This window comes from Onychostoma macrolepis, chromosome 02 (assembly GCF_012432095.1).
Source record: "Onychostoma macrolepis isolate SWU-2019 chromosome 02, ASM1243209v1, whole genome shotgun sequence".
NCBI lineage: Eukaryota > Metazoa > Chordata > Actinopteri > Cypriniformes > Cyprinidae > Onychostoma > Onychostoma macrolepis.
The window spans coordinates 34663336-34687088 of NC_081156.1; the positions used below are offsets into that span (position 1 = coordinate 34663336).

Sequence of the window (23753 nt, forward strand, 5' to 3'; positions counted from 1 at the left end):
AGACACCACTGTTTAGGACACAGAACAGGACACATTCTTATTCGATAACTGTTTTATTTTCTATTTAGGTTTATGTATATGCTTTAAAAAACAAACAAACAAAAAAAAAGGTTGTGTTTTTCCCCCCCCAAGCCATTGTTAGTTACATGACTTTAATAAAGTAACTGAAATAGTTACACTACTTATTACATTTTGTAACTTGTAATCTGTAACCCGTTACATTTCCAAAGTAACCTTCCCAACACTGCCGTAATGCACACAATCTGTTTTATATATTCTAATGATTCAGTTTCATAAATATATTTTATAAATACATTTATTCATAATGTTATTTCAAAATTCCATAAATGTACCAAATAATAAACACATTTTTCTGAACTATTGTCTATTAAATGATTTTTTACATATATGTATATACAATTAAACATTTAATTGGTGACAAAGGTGTTTGTTTTCTGTCACACACACATATATTTATACAAAATCAGTACTATTAAGTTTTACATTTAACTAAATATTAATATACATGTGATTTAAATTTCATAAATACCTTTTATGAATATTTATTCAATATATTTAAAATTCCCTAAATTTTGTTCTAAACATATTTAACTATTAAATACATTCAACAAATATATAATGTTAATTACAATTTCATAAAAATATTGAATACATTTATAAATACAATTTCAAAATTCCATAAATATACTGTATGCTATAAACACATTTAATAATAACTGTTGAGTACATTTTAAATATTAACACAAAAAAAAACATATGTATAAAATGAAACATTTAATTAGTGACTGATGAGATATTTGCATTAAAAGAAAACATGAATGTGCTGACGTGTTGAAAGACTTTTATTTTCCAAGTTTACAAAATCATGTTTCCTTCAGCTACAAGGTTTTTTCTTGCAAATAAAGGGCAACATACAAAAACACCTCTCCTGCATATTTCAAATGTGACTCTCCAATGCAATCATTTGTGAAGAACAAAGCATCATGGTATGAGTCAATCATCTATTAAATTCAATCATGGGTGTGTGAAGAATTAGTGTAAGGGAAAAACAAGCCATCTACTGAGCAAACACTGATGCATCGTGCAGATTTCTGTACTGTAAACACTCAGTCCATAACAATAAACCAGACTGCATCAGTGAATGATGACAAATGTACCAGCTTCACACAGCAACACAAACAGCTTGATCCAATCTGATGTAACTAAAAAAATAACTGTCCATTTCTTCTAATATTCAATGATATCAGCTATGCATTGACAAATTCATGAATACAAAAACCTAAGCACCAACGTAAGAGCTTATGTCATGTCTACACTCAAACAGCACTGTAACAAAAGCTAAAATAAAAAGGAACCAGGAAGAACTGAGCACCGTATTTGTACCAGCCATCACAAACCAGTATGTACATTATTTCCATAATCAAATCGTAAAAACATGCCATTTTGTTTGTATAAAAAAAAAAAAAAAACTAATTTGTGTAAAACTTTCATGATTTGAAACTAGCTTAAGATGTCTGAATAAAAAACCTAGGCATCCGTCTGAAACCCCGACTGCGTTACGCTGCAAAAACCCAAACCTGACGGAGCACAACCCCAAACTTTAAGCTCATACCGTACAAAAATAGAGTAAATCCACTTCAAACAAGTTAAAGGTAGAAAAAAAGTGAATTTGGTTTTAGAAAACTGCTTGAAATGTTATGGTAAAACAAATGTTCACAGTTGAGTTGGAGAAGAAAGGCAGGAGAGCGGCTGGTTTCTGCATAGGATCAGCTCAAGTCTGAGTGCGTCTTTGGGTTTGGGGAGGAAAAATACTGTCGTCCAGGTCGTTCCCATCGCCAGCGCTTTCCTGCAGACACAGAGACGACAAACTTAAACCAGATCTTCTTCAAAGAGCCGAATCTTTCAATACAGATCGGATCCTCGCCTTGAAATTGTGGTTTAATGCAGCTGCACTGGATCACAATTCATTGGTTTTCTAAAATGCTTGATGTGAAAGTAGGGACAGCAGCATTAGGGATATTTAAAAAAAAATAAAAATAAACAAACAAATAATAAAAAAACGTAAAAATACAGATTAAATATATAGTAATGAAAATTTTTTTTTTTTTAATGTAAAATAAAATTTTAATCTGTATACATAAATAGCAAATTAACTAAAAATAGGCTGGTTTCATTTTGCAAAGTGGATTTTTCCTGATATTTAATATGCTTATTGTTAATACACTTCATATTGCACAGCACATTTCTACAAAACCAGGAAAAATTGAGCACCTTATTTGTACCAGTTATCACAAACCAATTATTATCATCAAGATATTAGTCATAAATCATATCGTATTGCAACATTTGTTTTTGTGTGTAAACATGACGTTAGAGACCATCATGATTTGGCAAACAACAATAATAAAAAGAATGAAGTTTAAAAACACAATTTTACTGTACACATTAGGGGTGGGTGATATAGCCTCAAAATTATATCACGATATTTCACGTTATGACGATATGCAAAAAAATATGGAACGTTTTATTGGTGGTTGCTGCTGGCAGGCAGCAGCATTTATTAGTGCAAACACAATGAAGCATTTTCCATCCTTTTCCAGTGAGCTACTGTCATTGATGAATGACAGACTTCCTAATTCGAAGTGTACGTCTATTGTCATGAGAAGCAGCAGCATTATAGTGCGATAGTAGTGACCAGTGTTGGGCAAGTTACTCTAAAAAAAGTAATTACGGTTACTTCTCACAAATAGTAACTGAGTTACATCATTATAAAAAGTAACCAATTACCAGGGAAAGTAACTATTGCATTACTTTTTTAAAAAGAATGTTCAAATGTGTCAAATAACTCCAATATTAAGTGTTAAATGAATGAAATGGACACTACATGGAATAAATTATCATTTTTAAACATTGTACACTAATACAAAACAGTTTAAAAATACTTATTCAACACTGAACATGTTTTAACATTCAAGCAGACATTATACCAAACAAAGCACAATTTAACTTGAAATAAGTTAGTAAAATAATATTTTGTGGCCATTTGAGACCCCCTTCATGCAAATAAATGCAGCCTTGCTGAGCAGAAGGGAATTCTTTTAAAACATGAGAAATATTACAGATCCTAATTTGACCACTGTGTGTGAACGTTATAATAAAGGTATTAACCTCTTAACTGTCCCCTCTGAGGGACGCCTACGTTTACTTCACTATTTTACAATTAAATCCTAATCTAATCATGACAAACTATATCGTTGGAAAGGTCTAAGACTCCTAAATAGGTATTTTACCACTTTTTCTGTTAAAAAAAATTGTGTAGGAAAAGTAATAGATTAATTTATGACAAGAGTGCACCTGAAAAAAAAAAAAAAAATCTACATCATAACAGCAGTTCTGACCTTTGTCACAGAAAGTCTTCTTAGTTGCCTTTTTCACTATCACACTTTAGAAATCATATATCAGTTGAAAACTTAAAATCTCAAAATTCATCCTTTGAAACCCATTTTAAAATCAGACATTGCATTACCATGGAAATGGTACATTAAAATCATGTTACAAAATATTTTCATTCATGAATTATAAAAATGTAAGTTTGGATAGTGCACTATAATGTCTCGGTTCAAAACTGTGAGTGACAGTTAAGGGGTTAATAGAGCCATTGTAGTTATCGTCTTTTTAAATTTTATTGAACAAAACCGTAATATTACAAAACTAACATTTATTTTATAAAATTATTTATATTTATTATTTACTAACATTAAGTCCAGAGTGCTTCTTTTTGTTGACAGCAGCAGATTTATAGATTATTCTCATTGCTAATTTGGGAAGATGCATGTAGCACATTGTCACACGCCTTGTAAAAATTCATAAGGGTTACTGAGCAGCTGACGAGTAACAGTTTCAGCGCAGATTTCCCTCGCGGTGTGAACTTTGAACCCTGGCTCCTGCAGCGCTGTCTGAATGCGATTCATGCGTGTATCAGAAAACATAACTTTCTGCAGTGTATTTAATTGTTTAAGGCCTCTTCCTCTTCTCATCGGAGACATGAGATGCAGTACTAAACGGTCTCTCGCTGTCGGTGCTTGTAATGATTTTGCATCTTTCTCGGACAGTTTTAAATGCTTCCACACTGCTGACGTGTTTGCTGCATTAGTGCGCGCCTCTATTTGATCTGTTTGGTACAATTTATTCGGTCTTTTTGCTTATTCCGGTGCATCCTTAGTAAATGCATCACTGCATCCCTATATCATTGATATCGCGATGACACTATCATGTAAAAATTTATACCGGTATTATCGTGGACAGTATTATATGGCACACCCCTAGTACACATGAATTAAAAATAGGCTTGTTTTATTCCAAACTTTTTATTTTTAACTGATATTTTATGCAGTTAAGTCCCAAATGCCCTAAACTGAAAAAGACAGCAAACTGTACATTTCTACAACCATTCAAAAATAGTAAAGAAAGAAAGTAGTTAGAGACGTTCATATAATTTAATAAAACGATTATATATATATACTGCATGGAATTGTTTTTATTGGAAAAGCATCCTCCTCTGTAATTAAAGAATGGTCAATTAGTCGGATTTGTTCTTTCTCTTACAGCTATACAGACTCCATTTCCTCGTCGTTGGACTCTTCCTTCAGAGACTTGGCTTCGATGGTGGCTTCCTCTATGTGCGCGAGCATGTCTGCCATGAGCGCTTCCTCCAGCCTCTTCCTCACGTTATACACCAGATCTTCCTGCTTCCTGCGGACGAAGCAGTGCATCTCAATCAAGCACTCGAATATCCGTCATCATTAAACGGCATCTGAGATAAACATTCATTATCCTACTGTAACATACTGGAGCTTTCAGACTCCAAACATCCTTCCCAGTCCAACAACAGCATTAGGTTTATTTTACATGTTTAAACTTGCTGTTTTCACTTTCATTCAAGTTAAAATGTGACCCTGGAGCACAAAACCAGTCTTAAGTCGCTGGGGTATATTTGTAGCAATAGCCAAAAATACACTGTATGGGTCAGAATTATTGATTTTCTTTTATGCCAAAAACCATTAGTATATCAAGTGAAGATCATGTTCCATGAAGATATTTTGTAAATTTCTAACGTAAATATCAACTTAATTTTTGATTAGTAATATGCATTGCCAAGAACTTCATTTGACAACTTTAAAAGGTGATTTTCTCAATATTTAGATTTTTTTGCACCCTCAGATTCCAGATTTTCAAATACAGGTGCTGGTCATATAATTAGAATATCATCAAAAAGTTGATTTATTTCACTAATTCCATTCAAAAAGTGAAACTTGTATATTATATTCATTCATTACACACAGACTGATATATTTCAAATGTTTATTTCTTTTAATTTTGATGATTAGAGCTTACAGCTCATGAAAGTCAGTATCTCAAAATATTAGAATATTACTTAAGACCAATACAAAGAAAGGATTTTTAGAAATCTTGGCCAACTGAAAAGTATGAGCATGTACAGCACTCAATACTTAGTTGGGGCTGCTTTTGCCTGAATTACTGCAGCAATGCGGCGTGGCATGGAGTCGATCAGTCTGTGGCACTGCTCAGGTGTTATGAGAGCCCAGGTTGCTCTGATAGTGGCCTTCAGCTCATCTGCATTGTTGGGTCTGGTGTCTCTCATCTTCCTCTTGAGATTCTCTCTGGGGTTCAGGTCAGGCGAGTTTGCTGGCCAGTCAAGCACAGTAACACTATGGTCATTGAACCAGCTTTTGGTACCTTTGGCAGTGTGGGCAGGTGCCAAGTCCTGCTGGAAAATGAAATCAGCATCTCCATAAAGCTTGTCAACAGAAGGAAGCATGAAGTGCTCTAAAAGTGTTCCTGGTAGATGGCTGCGTTGACTGTGAACTTCAGAAAACACAGTGGAGCAACACCAGCAGATGACATGGCAGCCCAAATCATCACTGACTGTGGAAACTTCACACTGGACTTCAAGCAACATGGATTCTGTGCCTCTCCACTCTTCCTTCAGACTCTGGGACCTTGATTTCCAAATGAAATGCAAAATTTACTTTCGTCTTAAGAGAGGACTTTGGACCACTGAGCAACAGTCCAGTTCTTTTTCTCCACAGCCCGGGTAAGATGCTTCTGACGTTGTCTCTGGTTCAGAAGTGGCTCGGTAGCTCTTTTCCTGAAGACGTCTGAGCGTGGTGACTCTTGATGCACTGACTCCAGCTTCAGTTCTCTCCTTGTGAAGCTCTCTCAAGTGTTTGAATCAGCTTTGCTTGACTGTATTCTCAAGCTTGCGGTCATCGCTGTTGTTTGTGCACCTTTTCCTACCCAAATTCTTCCTTCCAGTCAACTTTGCATTTAATATGCTTTGATACAGCACTCTGTGAACAGACACACCTTTCAGTAATGACCTTCTGTGACTTACCCTCTTTGTGGAGGGTGTCAATGTTCCTCTTCTGGATCATTGCCAAGTCAGCAGTCTTCCCCATTATTGTGTTTTCAAAGAACAAGAGATACCCAGAATTTATACTGTAGGGATGGTCATTTATTCAAACTCAAATGTAAATATTCTAATATTTTGAGATACTGATTTTTGACTTTCGTGAGCTGTAAGCTCTAATCATCAAAATTAAAAGAAATAAACATTTGAAATATATCAGTCTGTGTGTAATGAATGCATATAATATACAAGTTTCACTTTTTGAATGGAATTAGTGAAATAAATCAACAACTTTTTGATGATATTCTAATTATATGACCAGCACCTGTAGTTGCATCTCAGCCAAATATTGTCCGATCCTAACAAAGATTTAAAGATTATTTATTCCACTTTCAGATGATGTATAAATCTCAATTTTGAAAAATTGTCCCTTATGACTGGTTTTGTGGTCCAGGGTCACACATTAGTAATTTTGTTGTGTTTGTCATTTTTGTTGTATACATAATTTTTTTTTCTCTTCTTTTTATTATTATTTTAGTACTTCAAATTAAACAATTTTTTTGACTATATAGTTATTAATTTTTATTTTGTTGTAGTTTAGATAACCAAAAGACAATTAGAAGTGTTGCTAAACAAAATAGCTGAAATAAAATAAGAACATAAAGAACCTTTTTTAAATTTTAATTGCGTTAAATGCTTCAATAACAGTTCTTTATGGATTTAGTTTTCATAAACGATAATAATCGTAGGTTAGACACAAAAAAAAAAAAAACAATGTAGATCTAAATGAGTTTATTCCTAAACAGAAGAATTCAAATGAGTTTTTTTAAAATCAGAGACTGTTATTGAATGACGGGGAAGTTTTAACCTACACTGGATGTGACATTAAACTCACAGAAAAGTGCTGTTTCTCATGTGATGAAGCCGTTTATACAGAGGTTTTAAAAGAGTCAAAAACAGCCTGTTTTACTGTAAGGGTCAGGCAATCATGTACAACTAAATTCAATAGAATACTCCCCAAGTGAACCTCAGGAAGAAAAAAACATTACATTATGACAAAGTAGTGGTGCTGGGCAGTAGGACCAAAAATTTATATCACTGTATTTTTCAAAATTATACCAGTTTCACGGTATGAGACTTTTTTCCCCCATGCATGACCGGGTGTGAACCACATTCTCTACCGATTGAGAGGAAAAACTGCAGTAGATTGACTTAGAATGCCCTATTTTACTGTCATGAGCGAATATTGTAGAAACATTCCACACTAAATAAGCCTCGTTCAGACTGTCATCCCAAATCCGATTTTGTGCATATTCAGATGGAATCGGATTTGAATAACTGACTGTTCACACAACATATGGACACACAAATCGGATATGAACAGTTGCGATAAGCGCTCTTTGGTTTTTACTGAATGTGCATTGGTTTCTATGGTAATGCTGTTGCGTTATGACTACGCTAAAAACAACAGTAACAGCAACACAGTTTGCAATACAGATGTTGTCTTACCATCGCGGTTGCGCTGTAATATTATATTTCGCCTTGTGAGGCAGTGGCAGAAACGCAGGAAGCTTAAATGTGCGGCTTTATTCCGTGCTGCTGTCTCCGCTACTTTGCTTTTTTTTTTTTTGGTCTCTGCTACTTTCAAAAGACAAAGAGGTACGTATACTAGCAGTACATTGTTTTTTTCAGCTTGACTTGCACTTCGCAAGGACACAAGCTTGTTTCTGCAAAGATGTTCAGCATGTTTTCTGCAAAAACATCTGACGTGTTTACGTTTTACGTGGCACAAGGACGTGAAAAAGCTACGCTAAATCCGATCTGACCGTTCAGACTGAAACGGATTTCCAGAAATGTGATTTGAATAGGACTCCAAACCACATACGAAAGTAGCTCGAAACGGATTTGCACAAATCGGATTTCATGTAGTTCGAGTCTGAACGAGGCTATAGTGACTAAACACAACCCATTAATACATAAAACCAGGAGTCACTCATTTATAGTCACAACATCGTCTGATAAAATCAACATGCATCTAACGTTACACTAAAGAGCGGCTAATGCAGTGGTTTTGGCTATGTTAGAAAAGTGCATAATATTAGCAGGCGAACTATGCCCATATTTATAATTTCAAACAGTCAGTAAGCGACAGGTGCTGTTTTGTACTCATTTATTGACAAATGAACGCCGGTATTCTGCATGAACTGGTATACCACCCAGCACTACAAAGAAGGCCTCCTTTCCTGCACAGTTTAGCCCTAAAACACCTGCTTGGGAGTTTCTAGTGATCATCTGGTTCAGGGTGTGTTTAATTAGGACACTGTGGAGTGTCAGCTTGTACCTGATGTCTTCGTCTGTCACCATGAAGGCTTTGCACAGAGGCTGTGTGGTGTTGAGCCAGACTCCGGGGTTCTTCTCCACCGCGGCGGACAGCTGACCCGTGATGGGAGCAGAGCTGGTGTGCAGGGCGCTCGCTAGAGCCGAGAGCAGCGTCTTATCCGTGTAACCCGGACCCACACCTGCCATTTCAAACACCGCACCAGTTACAAACACAATACTGCATTTAAGGGTGTGCGATATTGACAAAAAAAATTACTGAGATTTTAAATCGATGACGATATCGATATGATACCGATATTCTTCATATTCTGTGTGCTGGTCAGTTCACACTGAGAGAAATTAAACTTTTCCAATAAATTAATTAATTTTTACCTTTTAATGGGCATTTTTACCTTTATGAAGCCATTTTTTCTAAAAGTGTGATTTATCTTTTGAGTCAAATTCTTACATTTAATCAGTGAATTGTAGAATAAGACATCTGGGCTGTTACCAAGCAAATAAAATAAGGAAACACAGCTGCTGCGTCTGAAGAGGCGTTTAGATGCATTTACACACTACTGTTTAGTGCAGAACATGAATGCATTTAACCTGCGATTACAAATGCATAAATAATGTTTTGATATATTAAACATAAAACATTGAAAACGGATGTTTGAAATTATTTTAAAAAAAAGAAAGGATACTTTAAATGTAAAATGAAAACTGCCAGTAGGTGGCAGCAAGTCACTGTTAATAAGAGAATCGTTGCGATTGAACCGAATCATTTAAACGGTTGATTAATTCAGGAACGAATCACCGTCATGTTGCTCAGAGACGCAAAACAGTGCTGTGGCTGTGTTTGGAATTATTTTTGTCATCGAAATAGAGCAGAAACAGGCAATATGGTGTCTAAAACATAAGTCTCTTAAATAACTTGTTTTTTGAAAAAAAAAAAAAATCTACATTACATTTGTAATCATGTTAAATTTTGCAGATAAAAAGGCACTCTCTGTGTGATATTGATTAACTATATGAAATTATATAAATATATACATTTTCTGTCCCCCATATCTTGAATTTTGTGATCATTCTAAATGCATTTTAATAGACTGAATCATGTAGTGAAACAACGCAGACTTGTGTATGTGTGCTCTCTATAGGGGTGTATGTAAGTTTGTATGAGAGCTGCTCTTCCATTTTCACCTTGCAATCCTTTAGGAAGATCCATGGTCTTCACCAACTCCTCTGCGATATCATAAGTGTTGAGTCCGCTCAGCTTTTTCTCCCAGAACAGCTGTGAAATAAACAGACCAAAATGATTTAAAGTTTGCATCACTTCAGGTGTTATGGGAACCAATTGACTGGATTGCTGTTTATGGTTCTTTTTGATCATTTTGGAGCTAGACAGCTGCAGTCATTAGGCGCTTTCACACCACGTAGCTCTAGGAACTCGCCAGCAGGGTCGTTCCTAGAGAACCGATTTCTCCCTCAGGATTTCCTGGCTGATAGTGACGTCTTTATCCACGGCATTTACAAACTTCAACAACCGGTGAATGGAGGACGCCGTGATCGGAGTGTTTTTTTTTGGGGGAGGTGTGTATGTTGTGGGTTTTGGGATAACAGATGGAACGTAAACACAGTTTAAGTGATTGAAAGAGCATGAAAATCTGACTAAACCTCTTGTGACAACTTGCAGGGTTTCATATCATTGAGGCTGAGAAAAGAACACAACACAACAGGTAAATGCTGTTATGCATGTTGTGGAGTAAACATTTTCACATGGCTTTTTAAAAATGCCGGGTAGCCAGTGTTTCGTATGCATTTGGCCAATCAGCATTCCTATAGAACGGATTTAGACCGTACTCTGAAGTAGGAGCTAATTAAGTTACCCCAAATAGAGTTCCTAGAACTAAACACACTCCTATTTCCTGCAGTGCGAACGCACCAGAATGTGGGAACTTCCGCCAATAGTTGTAGAAACTATAAAAAGGTTCCTCTGTTGTGAAAATGCCAATAATTAGTGGTTGACCGGTGTTGTTAAAGTTTGGGGTCAGTAAGATATACGTTTTTTTATTTTTTATGAAATGTGACAAAGTATGAAAGCCTGCTTCCACCACAGAAAAAAAAAAAAAAAAGGTAACTGCAACTATCTTACAATTGTCTTTTTTTTTTTTTTTGCAAGACAGTCTCAATTAACCCTTTTTTTTTTTTTTTTTTAATACAGTGACAGAAACAGGCTTCCATATTAAAGACATTATAATATTACAAAAGACTTCTATTTCACATAAATTCTGTTCTTTTGAACTTTCTGTTCATCAAGGAGTCCTGAAAAATAAAATGCATGATTTGAATCTCAGAATGATTTCTGAAGATCATGTGACACTGAAGACTGGAGTAATGATGCTGAAAATACAGCTTTGGTCACAGAAATAAATTACATTTGAACAGATATTCACACATGTTACTTTAAACTAATATTTCACAATTTTACAGTTTTTTTTTTTTTTTAATACAGTGACAGAAACAGGCTTCCATATTAAAGACACTTATAATATTACAAAAGACTTCTATTTCACATAAATTCTGTTCTTTTGAACTTTCTGTTCATCAAGGAGTCCTGAAAAATAAAATGCATGATTTGAATCTCAGAATGATTTCTGAAGATCATGTGACACTGAAGACTGGAGTAATGATGCTGAAAATACAGCTTTGGTCACAGAAATAAATTACATTTGAACAGATATTCACACATGTTACTTTAAACTAATATTTCACAATTTTACAGTTTTTTTTTTTTTTTTTTTTTTTATAAATACAGTGACAGAAACAGGCTTCCATATTAAAGACACTTATAATATTACAAAAGACTTCTATTTCACATAAATTCTGTTCTTTTGAACTTTCTGTTCATCAAGGAGTCCTGAAAAATAAAATGCATGATTTGAATCTCAGAATGATTTCTGAAGATCATGTGACACTGAAGACTGGAGTAATGATGCTGAAAATACAGCTTTGGTCACAGAAATAAATTACATTTGAACAGATATTCACACATGTTACTTTAAACTAATATTTCACAATTTTACAGTTTTTTTTTTTTTGGGGGAGGTGTGTATGTTGTGGGTTTTGGGATAACAGATGGAACGTAAACACAGTTTAAGTGATTGAAAGAGCATGAAAATCTGACTAAACCTCTTGTGACAACTTGCAGGGTTTCATATCATTGAGGCTGAGAAAAGAACACAACACAACAGGTAAATGCTGTTATGCATGTTGTGGAGTAAACATTTTCACATGGCTTTTAAAAATGCCGGGTAGCCAGTGTTTCGTATGCATTTGGCCAATCAGCATTCCTATAGAACGGATTTAGACCGTACTCTGAAGTAGGAGCTAATTAAGTTACCCCAAATAGAGTTCCTAGAACTAAACACACTCCTATTTCCTGCAGTGCGAACGCACCAGAATGTGGGAACTTCCGCCAATAGTTGTAGAAACTATAAAAAGGTTCCTCTGTTGTGAAAATGCCAATAATTAGTGGTTGACCGGTGTTGTTAAAGTTTGGGGTCAGTAAGATATACGTTTTTTTATTTTTTATGAAATGTGACAAAGTATGAAAGCCTGCTTCCACCACAGAAAAAAAAAAAAAAAAAAAAGCTAACTGCTTTTTTTTTTTTTTTTGCAAGACAGTCTCAATTAACCCTTTTTTTTCTTTTCTTTTTTTTTTATAAATACAGTGACAGAAACAGGCTTCCATATTAAAGACACTTATAATATTACAAAAGACTTCTATTTCACATAAATTCTGTTCTTTTGAACTTTCTGTTCATCAAGGAGTCCTGAAAAATAAAATGCATGATTTGAATCTCAGAATGATTTCTGAAGATCATGTGACACTGAAGACTGGAGTAATGATGCTGAAAATACAGCTTTGGTCACAGAAATAAATTACATTTGAACAGATATTCACACATGTTACTTTAAACTAATATTTCACAATTTTACAGTTTTTTTTTTTTTTTTTTTTTAAATAAATGCAGCCTTGGTGAGCAGAAAAGTCTCATTCAAAAACATTATGAAAATCTTACTGACCCCAAAGTTTTTAATATTTCCTTTGTAAACAGCTGCACCACATGTGATGTTTACCTGTCTGGGCTGGTCAACAGCTTTCTGAGGGTCTGTCTTGACCTTGTTGCTAGGGTGATTTGTGACCTTGGTGACGGGCTGTTTGAAGATGGATGCCGTCTGTCGGACCGGCAGTGACGTGTTCAGATCAGGTTTACCCTGAAAACAGGCATCCGGACATAAACATCACAAACAGCACAATACAGAAAGCAAAACCTGCAGTGCACATCATTCAGTCAGTCTTTACCTTGCTCTGACTCTGATCGTAGCGAATCCGCTGCCTGTTCTTATTCAGTTTGCTCATGAGCATCTTCCCAGTGCGGAAATCAAAGGAGCTCAGATCCATGGAGTTTCCCAGATATCGGACCAGCTGTGGTTTACTCCGAAACTTCTTCCCTGTTGGACTAAGAGGGAAAGGAAAGATCAAAAAACAATCCTTACGGTCCAGACCGACAACAGCACTTCCACCGCATAACCGGTCAACCCAACATATGCACGTTTTACAAATAACCCTTAAACAAGAAAGAAAGATATGCATTTACACAAATCACCACAGAAAAAAAACAAACAAACAAACAAAAAAACACATAATTGGATGTTACATATACAGTGGTGGCCAAAATGATTAGAACACTAGTATTTTTTTTTTAACAGCTAAAAAAAATGGTTTTAAGTCAGTTATTTCTACATTTGCTGTAGTGTATCAGTAGGAAATATCAGTTTACATTTCCAAACATTCATTTTGCTATTAATACTAATAATGCAGTGAGATTTTTATCTAACAAAAGCCAGTACTCCACACAGAGATCTGATCATCATCAGTCTGTCTGATGATATATAGGTATAGGAAGGATATATATGGAGTATTTTTGAGTAAAGAATTACAATTAATACAGACCCACTAGAAATACCCCTAAAAACTTTGTTCGTACCATATTGACAATACCAGACTGTGCATGGTGAAAATGATAACTGGCATTTATATAAAATCTATATTGCATAAATTGAATAGTTCAGCTCATCCAGGATTCTCATGATAAATAAGCGATTATTAATAATCAAAAATCCGTCATTAATTGAACTTTTGCAGCAGCTGCATCACTTACCACAGTGTTATCCGATTAAAGGAGCTTTTTTTTAAATCATGTATACAGTGCAGACTCGAATATAAACGATAGACAGACTACAAGGAAATGTGTATTCAACTGAAACTAGAACAAAACAATAGATGAACTAAATCAACAGACAGGAACAAAACAAAAACGAGTTAGCTTGGCTGCTAGCGCAGATTAGCGCTCAGTGCTAACTCGCAGGAGACGCCAAAACACGATTCGTTTAATTTACGCACTACAAACGGTAATAATCTGGAATAATAACGTACTGGAGTAATCAATTAGCCAATTGAGGTCGAATTAGAGATTGTTAATTGATATATAAAGGCAGTTTTTGTATCGGCTCGCTGGTCTCCGGCTAATCCCGCTGCAGTACCTAAAATAATAGACATCACTTTTCCCCGCGGACAAGCCCGACTTTCTGGTCACTTCTTCCCTTTTCCAACCATTTGGGAGAGCCGAGCACTCCCACCTTTTCCTCTCCATGTTTCTGCCGGAGTCTCTCTGGAGGAAAAGCTGTGAATGTTTAGGGTTAAAGGCGGCCGCTGGAGCTGCTCTCTATCCCGCTCACCTCACGACCTTCTGACTCATGACTCGCTCTCTGTGAACCGAGAGTCGACTCGCAGTTCACTCATCTGCGGAGTAGTACAAACATCAAATACTACTTAATAAAATAAAAGAGCTGAAAACATATTTGCTGTAATTCTCAGAAAGCTTGTAGCGATTTACGAGTCCATAGTTGTTTAACAAAGGATAGCGATGAATGGAGACTCATAGAATCGGATCTTACTGTTCAGTCAGAATCGACTCACTGTATCAAAAAAGCTATTCATATCATGTAAAAGCGACAAAATCTTTTAAAGTATATTTTTAAAGACCAGCAATCATATATAGTAACCAATAAAACTAAAAAAAAAAAAAAAAAAAACACACACACACACCCAAAACACTTTCATTACTTGAAATAAAATATTAAAACAACACTTAAATGCACTATTTCGGCTAGTTGCCAAGGCAATATTTCTTATTTTCGTTTAGTTTAAATACTAAAACTAATTAAACATATTATATAACTAGAAATAAAAATAATAAAAAATAAAAGAAACAAAACAAAATGACTAAAACTTTAAAATTAAAAGAGAAAATATAAAAAAAATCTAATTTGCAAAATATTAACAAAAATCATAATTGCATATCAATGATCCTAAAATAACACTGGTGTATTGGAAGATTTGAAGCCTGACTTATGCACATTAATCCAAGAGTTTAACTGAAAATAAAAATCAATTACTTAATTATATATAAGAATCAGATGACCATAAAAACATATTGGTAAACTCGTGCGTATGTATAACTGGTGATCAAAGCATAACAGACACCTCAAATTCATCTTCTCTGATTTATTAACAAGCATTGCCAGTAACCCGCGGTTGAGCGGATGGCACTGAGATCACAACAGAATTAAAAAGTCGAGTTCAGGTCCACGATGACGTTCTCGATAACAGAATTACAGTGGATTTATTCCATGAGGATTCAGTGGAAAGAAATGATGAAGGTCTTTATAGAAACATTACATATACATCTTTATAATCATTAGATTCTAATCGTGAGGCTTTTCATGAGGGAAAAATGGACTGAACACTCCAAAAAATAAATATCACATTGTTCATTAGTAGTGATGAACAAAAGGAGGGCGATTCATTAGTCCAATTCACACAGTGGATCGACGTCTTCATCTCCAACACTGACAAACGTCTCCATCTTCAATCCATCTAAAGCAAGCCTGACCAACAGGAGCATAGAAAACAATAGAAGTAAGACATCAGCAGTCAAACGAAAAGTGACTGTCTTTGTTCAGACAGATAGTAAAAATACAGTTTTTTGGAGCAAAAATGACTCAAATCTATTTAGTTTTTGTTGTTTGAAGAGTTTAAAAACTAAGCCAAACATGAAATCTGATTCAGAAAAAAAGATTTTCATATCATACACCAGTCAAAAGTTTTTGAACAGTAAGATTTTTTTTAATGCTTTTTTTTTTTTTTAAAGAAGTCTCTTCTGGTCACCAAAAACAGTAAAAATTTGAAATATTTTTAGTATTTAAAATAGCTGTTTTCTATTTGAATATATTTTCAAATGTAATTTATTCCTGTGATTTCAAAGCTGAATTTTCAGCATCATTACTCCAGTCACATGATCCTTCAGAAATCATTCTAATATTCTGATTTGCTGCTTAAAAAAACATTATTATTATCATGATGTTGAAAACAGTCTGAGTAGAATTTTTTTTTTCACGATTCTTTGATGAATAGAAAGTTCAGAAGAACAGCGTTTATCTGAAATAAACCTCTTTTGTAACATTATGAATGTCTTTATCATCACTTTTGATCAATTTAAAGCATCCTTGCTGAAAAAAAATATTAATTTCTATACCCCCCAATAAATAAATACATAATAAATATACTGACTGGAATATTACAAGCCTTTTATTTCAGATAAATGCTGATTTTTGGATCTTTCTATTCAACTATTTTGAATATTGATAATAATAATAATCAGAAATGTTTCTTGAGCAGCAAATCAGCATATTAGAATGATTTCTGAAGATCATGTGACACTGAAGACTGCAGTAATGATGCTGAAAATACAGCTGCGCATCACAGAAATAAATTACAGTTTAACAGATATTCAAAAAGAAAACATTTATTTTAAATAGTAAAAATATTTCACAATATTTCTGCTTTTGCTGTATTTTGGATCAAATAAATGCAGGCTTGGTGAGCAAAAGAGACTTCTTTAAAAAAACTTACTGTTCAAAAACTTTTGACTGGCAGTGTCTATAAACATAAGTCCTTGTTCTTGAAGTCCAGACAGATTAATGATAGATAAACATGACAAACCTTCATCTAATCATCCTTCTTGAACTTTCCACTGATGTAGGGAACGTAGTCCAAGATGAGCCTCCAGTCTGTGAAGTGAACGAGAGCAACACCTCCAACTCCACCCCAGACCGCGAGCGTGGGAACCCTGGAGAACATCACATTCATCAGCAAACCATGAAGCTGCTGGATCATAGCTCACATGCAAAGGCCTCGAAATGATCAAACTTTACTGTTAAACCCGTTTCACACTCAATCTCCTCCATATCTTCTGTCTCTGATTGACAGTTTAGAGGTTTTTTTTTATCCAGTAAAAGCTCTTTTAGTGTAATTGTACAAACGTCTTTCTGCAGTCAAATCTTGACTGATTTTTCTCAAGTTAAACGACAGAATAACTGCAGTCATGAACACTTACTGAAGCAGCTCAGCTTTACTTGATTCTCCATCAATCATTTTTTAATAAAATCAGTGCGTCTCAAATCTGATCATCAGGATCTTTCGAGGAACAAAATCATTGCATTGCATTATATGTTTGAATCATTTCAATTTCATCTTATTGAGACATATTATTGGAGATATAGAGTGACGACTGATATTTTTTAGATCATTTTATGTCAGTATCTGCTCTACTGTTATAAAGATCTCATTGATTTACATCACAATCAGCAGAATTACATCAAATAAATATCAGCATACACCAAATTATACAGTTTGCGTCTCTGACTTTATAGGGTTAAAGACATGTTTATTTTAAAACTATTAAGAAATCAAGAAGATTATCAAAATAGAATCAAATAGTAATTAATGCAGTTAGAGGTTAAGGTAGGTTCTATGTTACTATAATAAACAATAACATAAACCAGAACACGAAGGTTTTTCAAGACAAAGGAAATAAAACTGAAAGTCAGACAGGCTGTAAAACAATCTTTTTTATTTTTTTTATCTTGTTGAACAGTGCAAGAAGCATTTTGCCACAATTTGACTGGCTTTTTATCGTTTGTATTGATGACTAACGTTACTGCGAGCAACAATCACGCCAAGATGGATACGAAAACACAAATAGCTGCCACATAAACACACACTACACTATCAAATAAATAGTATATGCACTATAAAGCAAAAGAAACAGTGGAAAGAGCACGACAGTTAGGTTTAGTGTGTTTTCTCGTGACCTGAGCTCATTAGCATTAGCAGGCTACAGTCAGGTCGTCACAAGGACAACACTATTAATAAAAACCGACACATCATATTAATAAAACAGCGGAGTCCTCCTGCTGTACGGAGTTTTACCATGTTCTTACCATGATTTCGCGATAGACACGTATTTCTGTCCGATTATTTTGCCCAACATGATCAGACGTGTGTGAAGAGCAGAACGGCCAGAGAAAACGCACGGCAAACTACGGAAGAAGCGTCATCAACTGAGCGACATGCGCGGAAGTTCCGTATTGAGGGGCTGTGACAAATTAAAAGTCCTTAAAAGTACGTTAAAATAATTTGCGTAAAAGGGAAATTGGGGTTTAAAGTCTTCTTTTTGATTTATTTTTGTCTTAAAGGTTTAATTTAACACGTCACAAAGAAGATGCGTATGAAAAATAAACATCATTTTAAAAAAGAACAATTTGTAAAACGGAAAGAAGAGAAGTAGCTTGATGTCCAGCAGGAGGCGATATGAGACTGAACATGTGTCAACAATTACATTTTCTTTTTTTTTCTTTTTAATTCTACATGCGTATTCTCCAGTGTTGGGGAGAGTTACTTTTAAAAGTAATGCATTGCAATATTGCGTTACTCCCTGAAAAGTAACTGGTTGCTTCGTTACTTTTTATGGAAGGCAATGCATTACTTTCGCGTAAATTGCATTAAGAACAAGACGCAGGAGAAGAAAGTTCAACACTACAACACTACAAATGTTAGGTTTATGTGAAGTCATTTTTGCTTATTCGTATGGCTGAACTGGATCATTGAAGGTCACCAGTAACGTTAATAAAATGGGATATTTCTGTTATTTAGGAATTATTATTATTCATTTTGAGGAATACTGAATCTTTTTTTGTGCAAACGAGATGAGCAAATGCATGTTGACATTAATTTAAAAAAGAAAAAAAAAAGTAACGCGTTACTTTTATAGTTACTTGAAAAAGTACAACTTACCCCCAACATCCAATTAGCATGCATATTACTGGGATATTGGCTGTTTATTATTACTTTAAAAGCACATATTAATGTCTTAAGACCTTATTCTAAATCCTTAATCCGACCCAATTCTTAAACTTAACTACTTTACTAAATATTAATAAGCATGCAATTAGGAGTACATTGAGGCAAAACTCAAAAGTTAATAGTGAGAATTGGACTCTAATCTAAAGTATGACCAGAATAATTTATGTAGTTACTTGAAAGAATTAAAAGAAGCGTTTCATGTCTATCATGTCTTTCTATTTTAGAAAGTAGTTAGTATTAAATACATTTTGGAGAGATCTAATCTAATTACACTATAGCAATTAATTACTTTTTTAGAGTAACGTACCCAACACTGCTCCTGAGCCCATGTGGCTGTATTTAACGCCGCAGCATGATGGTTTCTCACGCAATGCCATCTGAGGGGTCAAAGGTCATGCACATTCACCTGAGCTTTCCTGCCTTGACCTACACGTACTGTGATTTCTCTGGATTCCCTGAATCAATGTGATTTTTAAATCAATTTTATTGCATTTTACAAAGCATCCCAACTTCTCTGGAATTGGGGTTGTAAAATGATCCAAGTATCAGCAGTCGCTCTATATCTCCAATAACATGTCTCGGTAAGATTAGATTGAAATGATCCAAACATATAATGCAATGCTGATTGACAGATGAAGAAATAAAGAAGATATAATCAGTCATGAAGGTGGACGAACAGAATTGACACAAACAGATCCATGTTTACAAAGAAAGTACTTTATTTGCTCAAAGGAACAAGAATTCACTTAACATACATCTGGAATTCTCGCATCCCTCTTCATGTGAATTTATAAAATATTCTCAAGTCGAAGCCACAAGACGTGACGTCTGAATAAAAACCTGACTGACTCCAGGATAAAACTGAACAAAACGATGCAGGCACTAGTACAGAATCACTCCCCGCCGCCGGAGAATGAGGAAGGCCACTCTCTCGCTCCTTTAAGAGTTTACATTTTTGCAATACATAAACAAGAATAATTCATATAATCATCTTTTAGTTGTAAAAGACGATGTTAGTACTAACGAAGAAAAGAAAAAGATCTCTAGAGATAAACTCAGAACTGTGTTTCCTTTCAATTTGGATCGAAAACATCAAGAACGAAACCACTAATGTGGGTTTTGCAAAATTTGGGCACAGTGATTATTCACCTTATAAACAATAAGGAATATTTCTGTGTTAAACGCAAAATTGGCATCTCTAAACGACAAATTATTTCCAAGATCTCCCATAATAAAACTGCAACAGAAATATGAAACACAATTTGTTCCTGGCGTACATCAGCACTAGTTTTCGCCATTTATCTAACATTTAAAATCAACACAGATAATAACAAAAACAAGTAAACACAAACATTAAACAGAACTTTATAAAAGAAGTAAAAACAACAACTCGGGGTCGTCTTGTAAAGACCCTTGCGATCTATTTTTCTCTACTTTGTGTAGAAATATTGACAAGAAGTGGCAGCAAATTCATGAATCAACACGTCGAGTTGATCAAATGCACAACTTTAGCAATGAATCGCTAATAAATCTGAGTATCTGTTAACTACACACTAGTCAGATTTTGTATCGTGCGAGCAGAATCTGCTCTAAAGAATCCAAATTAAAGTCCAGCTTACGTCAAATCCAAAGCAAATTGATAGATGGCCTCAGAAACGTGTGGTAATACATGGCTGAAATGCTCAGACTCCGTCACACATGTGCATAAAGAAACGTTTCCGAGAGCTTTTCTCTGTGGTTCATACGCGTGGTTCGGTTCGCGACGATATACAACGAGTTGCCCGTAAATGAGACGCACACAAAAAGAAAATCTTATCCAGCGTTTTCCAATACTTCAGAAATCCACGATGAAAAAACACAAGGTCTGGTACTTTGGTGAATGATGGCAGATATTAGCGCGAATCCCACAAAAACACAATCAGATATTTCACCCCAAAAATAAAATTAAATAAAAAATTAAGCAAATAAATAAAAATATATTTTACCTGAAAAAAATAAAATAAGCCTACTTTTAGGATCATTATGACTTTTGCATTCATTTTTAATTACCTTAATGTGTCCAAGTGTTTTATTTTTGAGTGTTTATTCTTATATCCTTATATATTTTAAAATATTATACAGTAAAAATACTGTAATACAATGATTTACATTTAAATCAGCATAAAGGACAAACAAATACAATAAATGTACATTATTTTTACTTTTTTTTTTTTTTTTTTTTTGCATTATAATGAAATGTGTTGGTCGTAAAAAGTCAGAATAAAAAATCCTAATTTTTCCTAAAAAGAAAAAAATTATAATTTTCACCTCCCTTAAAATAAAATAAATTAAGAAATATTTACCTGAAGAAAACAAAGCCTGTTTTAAGGATCATTATGACTTTTTTTAAATCATTATCTTAGAGTTTTAATTTTTGTATTCTTATATCCTTTTATCTGTACTGTAATACAGTATTAAAAAAAAATTATTTAAATTTAAATAAGCATAAAGGACATATAATAAACACTAGTTTATGTATAATTTACATGTAATTTTTTCCCTTAAAGCGTAATTTTTTTTTTTTTTTTTTTGGATTATAATGAGAATGAGGCAAATGTGCTGGTCATAAAAATGAAAAATCGTAATGTTCCATTAAAACAGGGTTTAATTTTCCTTAAAATGAATTTCATATAATTTCTTTTGTTTTTAAGAGGTGAAATATGGCCGGTTTTGTGGGATTCACGCATTAGTGGCGATCCCCAAACAGAACCACAAACATTGTGTATCAAAACTGAACATTTCTTTCTACATAATAAACACAAATCGGTACAAAAGAAAGTCAAACTCGAATACATGAACTACAAAAAAAAAAAAAAAAAAAGGAATCTGTTCCCGCAGTGGAGCTTGACCTTGCGTTGAATACAAAGGCTCATGGGTGTGTGTGCTATATAACAGCACACTGTAAATGGAACGTCACAGCATCAAACAGCAGGACGGTCCGGGCCCGCAGACGCTGATTTCCACCGATGGTCCATGATTGCGAGCCGAACGAGCGGCTCGGGAAGTTACTGTGAGTATGTGAGTCTTCAACACATCTGTTTATCATATATAAATCACGAATGTGTGTGTGTGTGTGTGTGTGTGTGTGTGTGTGGACTCTGGAACAAGAACGGGAAGATAAGGCCACGTCGACGGAGAGCTTCCTTATGTCAGGATCTGTCGGGAAAAGCACAGAAACAACATAAGAAGCTCATCTAAATGCGTTTGCAAAGACGTTCAAGATGTAAAGCTGGTTTTCATTCATTCAGAGTAAAAGCAGAGTCGCAGCGGAAACAATGTATTCGTTCACTTCAAAAGCACTGAACTATCATCAGATACACACAGAAACTCAAAGCTCTTCACGACAACCCGTCAAAATAAGAGTTTGGTTGAACTCTGAGAAATTAGAAGAAATGTTACTACTGTACAGTAGAATGTATGTCTTAAAGTGATGATATTAATAATAGATTTTTTAAAAACTTTAAGGAATATCTCGATTTTTCTCCCACGTTTTAATTTAACAGCTGTTGTGTAGCACTGTTTGCCAAAATATGAAAAGGAATTGTTAACTTTTCATTACATTTTAAGAGTTTAAAAAAAGTTATATGCATTTATTTGATTATTACCGTTTAAACATTATTAAACCATAAATCCAGAAAAAACGGACAAAACTGAATTTCTAAAATATTAAATATTTCATAGGGAGCTAGTATTGTACATTTTTTTTATAAATTAAAGTTTTCCAAATTCAATTGATTATATATTATCTTTGACTATTAAACAAAATTTGCAAAAAATAAAAATAAAACAGAACTTGGAGGAAAAAACATTACATAAGGCCTTAAAATGTAATAACTTTTAATAAATTGTAGTTTAATTAGACAGGCTTTTTGAATACAATTAAATTTAACCATGAAAACAATCCATAAAAAATAAAACGGAGCAAAAAAAGAAAAAAGAATTTGGTGGGGGGAAAAATCATAAGGCCCTAAAATTTTATTTTTGTTAATAACCTGTTGTTAAATTATGTAGGTTTCATGATTTTAATTAATTAAATATGCTTTTTGATTAATAAAATTGAATATAAAAGATGGAATCCAGAATGATAAAAAAAATGAAATATGGGAAAAAATAATAAATAAATAAAATGGATTTAATAGCGCAAAAATTTATTTTTTGTTAAACTTTTATAAACAATTATGTAATTATTTAATCAGAATCCAGAAATTAAAACAAAAAAGGAATCCAGAATATTAGAAGTAGGAAAAAAAAAAAAAAGAATTTGTAAAATAGTAAAATAGAGGGCAAAAAAACATTTCATAGGCCCCTAAAATTTACAGAATTTTGTAATTAAATGCAATTAATGTAATTTTAGTTAAAAATGGAATTTAAATGGAATACAGAAATATTAAAACTGAAAAATGGAATGCAGAGTAATCAAAACAGAAAAAAGGAAATTTGGAACTAAATAAAAAAGAATTCTGGGAATAAAAAAAACTGATTTCATAGGACTCTGCCATAAACACGGTAAAAGCCTCTGGGTTTGATTTCCAGGGAATACATGAACTAATCAAATTCATACATTTAATGCAATGCAACTCGTTTCGGATAAGTGCATAAACCCAATATGAA

The 23753-nt window shown here is 34.0% G+C and overlaps 3 protein-coding genes across 6 annotated transcripts in view; all 3 read right to left on the minus strand.

Moving 5' to 3' along the window:
* Positions 1 to 845: 845 nt before the first annotated feature.
* On the minus strand, positions 846 to 14632 carry mbd3a (methyl-CpG binding domain protein 3a). 3 transcript variants are annotated; one of them, XM_058795970.1, is made up of 7 exons: positions 14477 to 14632; positions 13140 to 13296; positions 12914 to 13051; positions 9974 to 10064; positions 8793 to 8970; positions 4627 to 4773; positions 846 to 1867 (listed from the first exon to the last, which is right to left on the minus strand). In XM_058795970.1, exons 1-6 carry the CDS (start codon positions 14488 to 14490, stop codon positions 4629 to 4631), a joined length of 723 nt encoding a protein of 240 aa, XP_058651953.1. In that variant the 5' UTR covers positions 14491 to 14632; the 3' UTR covers positions 846 to 1867; positions 4627 to 4628. The 3 variants fall into 3 exon arrangements, with proteins under 3 accessions (XP_058651953.1, XP_058651944.1, XP_058651960.1); XM_058795961.1 differs by having other exon boundaries at positions 14381 to 14604; XM_058795977.1 differs by lacking the exon at positions 14477 to 14632 and adding an exon at positions 13999 to 14288.
* Positions 14633 to 15389: 757 nt separating this feature from the next.
* Positions 15390 to 18246, minus strand: LOC131552319 (cytochrome b-c1 complex subunit 10). The gene is made up of 3 exons (XM_058796010.1): positions 18182 to 18246; positions 16902 to 17028; positions 15390 to 15787 (listed from the first exon to the last, which is right to left on the minus strand). The coding sequence occupies exons 1-2, from the start codon at positions 18229 to 18231 to the stop codon at positions 16908 to 16910; spliced, it is 171 nt and encodes a 56-aa protein (XP_058651993.1). The 5' UTR covers positions 18232 to 18246; the 3' UTR covers positions 15390 to 15787; positions 16902 to 16907.
* Positions 18247 to 19798: 1552 nt separating this feature from the next.
* The window catches only part of tcf3a (transcription factor 3a), a 49451-nt gene continuing 45496 nt past the window's right edge, over positions 19799 to 23753 (minus strand). For both annotated transcript variants that reach the window (XM_058795886.1, XM_058795876.1), the window contains exon 20: positions 19799 to 22298. The gene's annotated coding sequence lies outside the window, so the exon portion shown is untranslated. The remainder of the gene's footprint in view (positions 22299 to 23753) is intronic.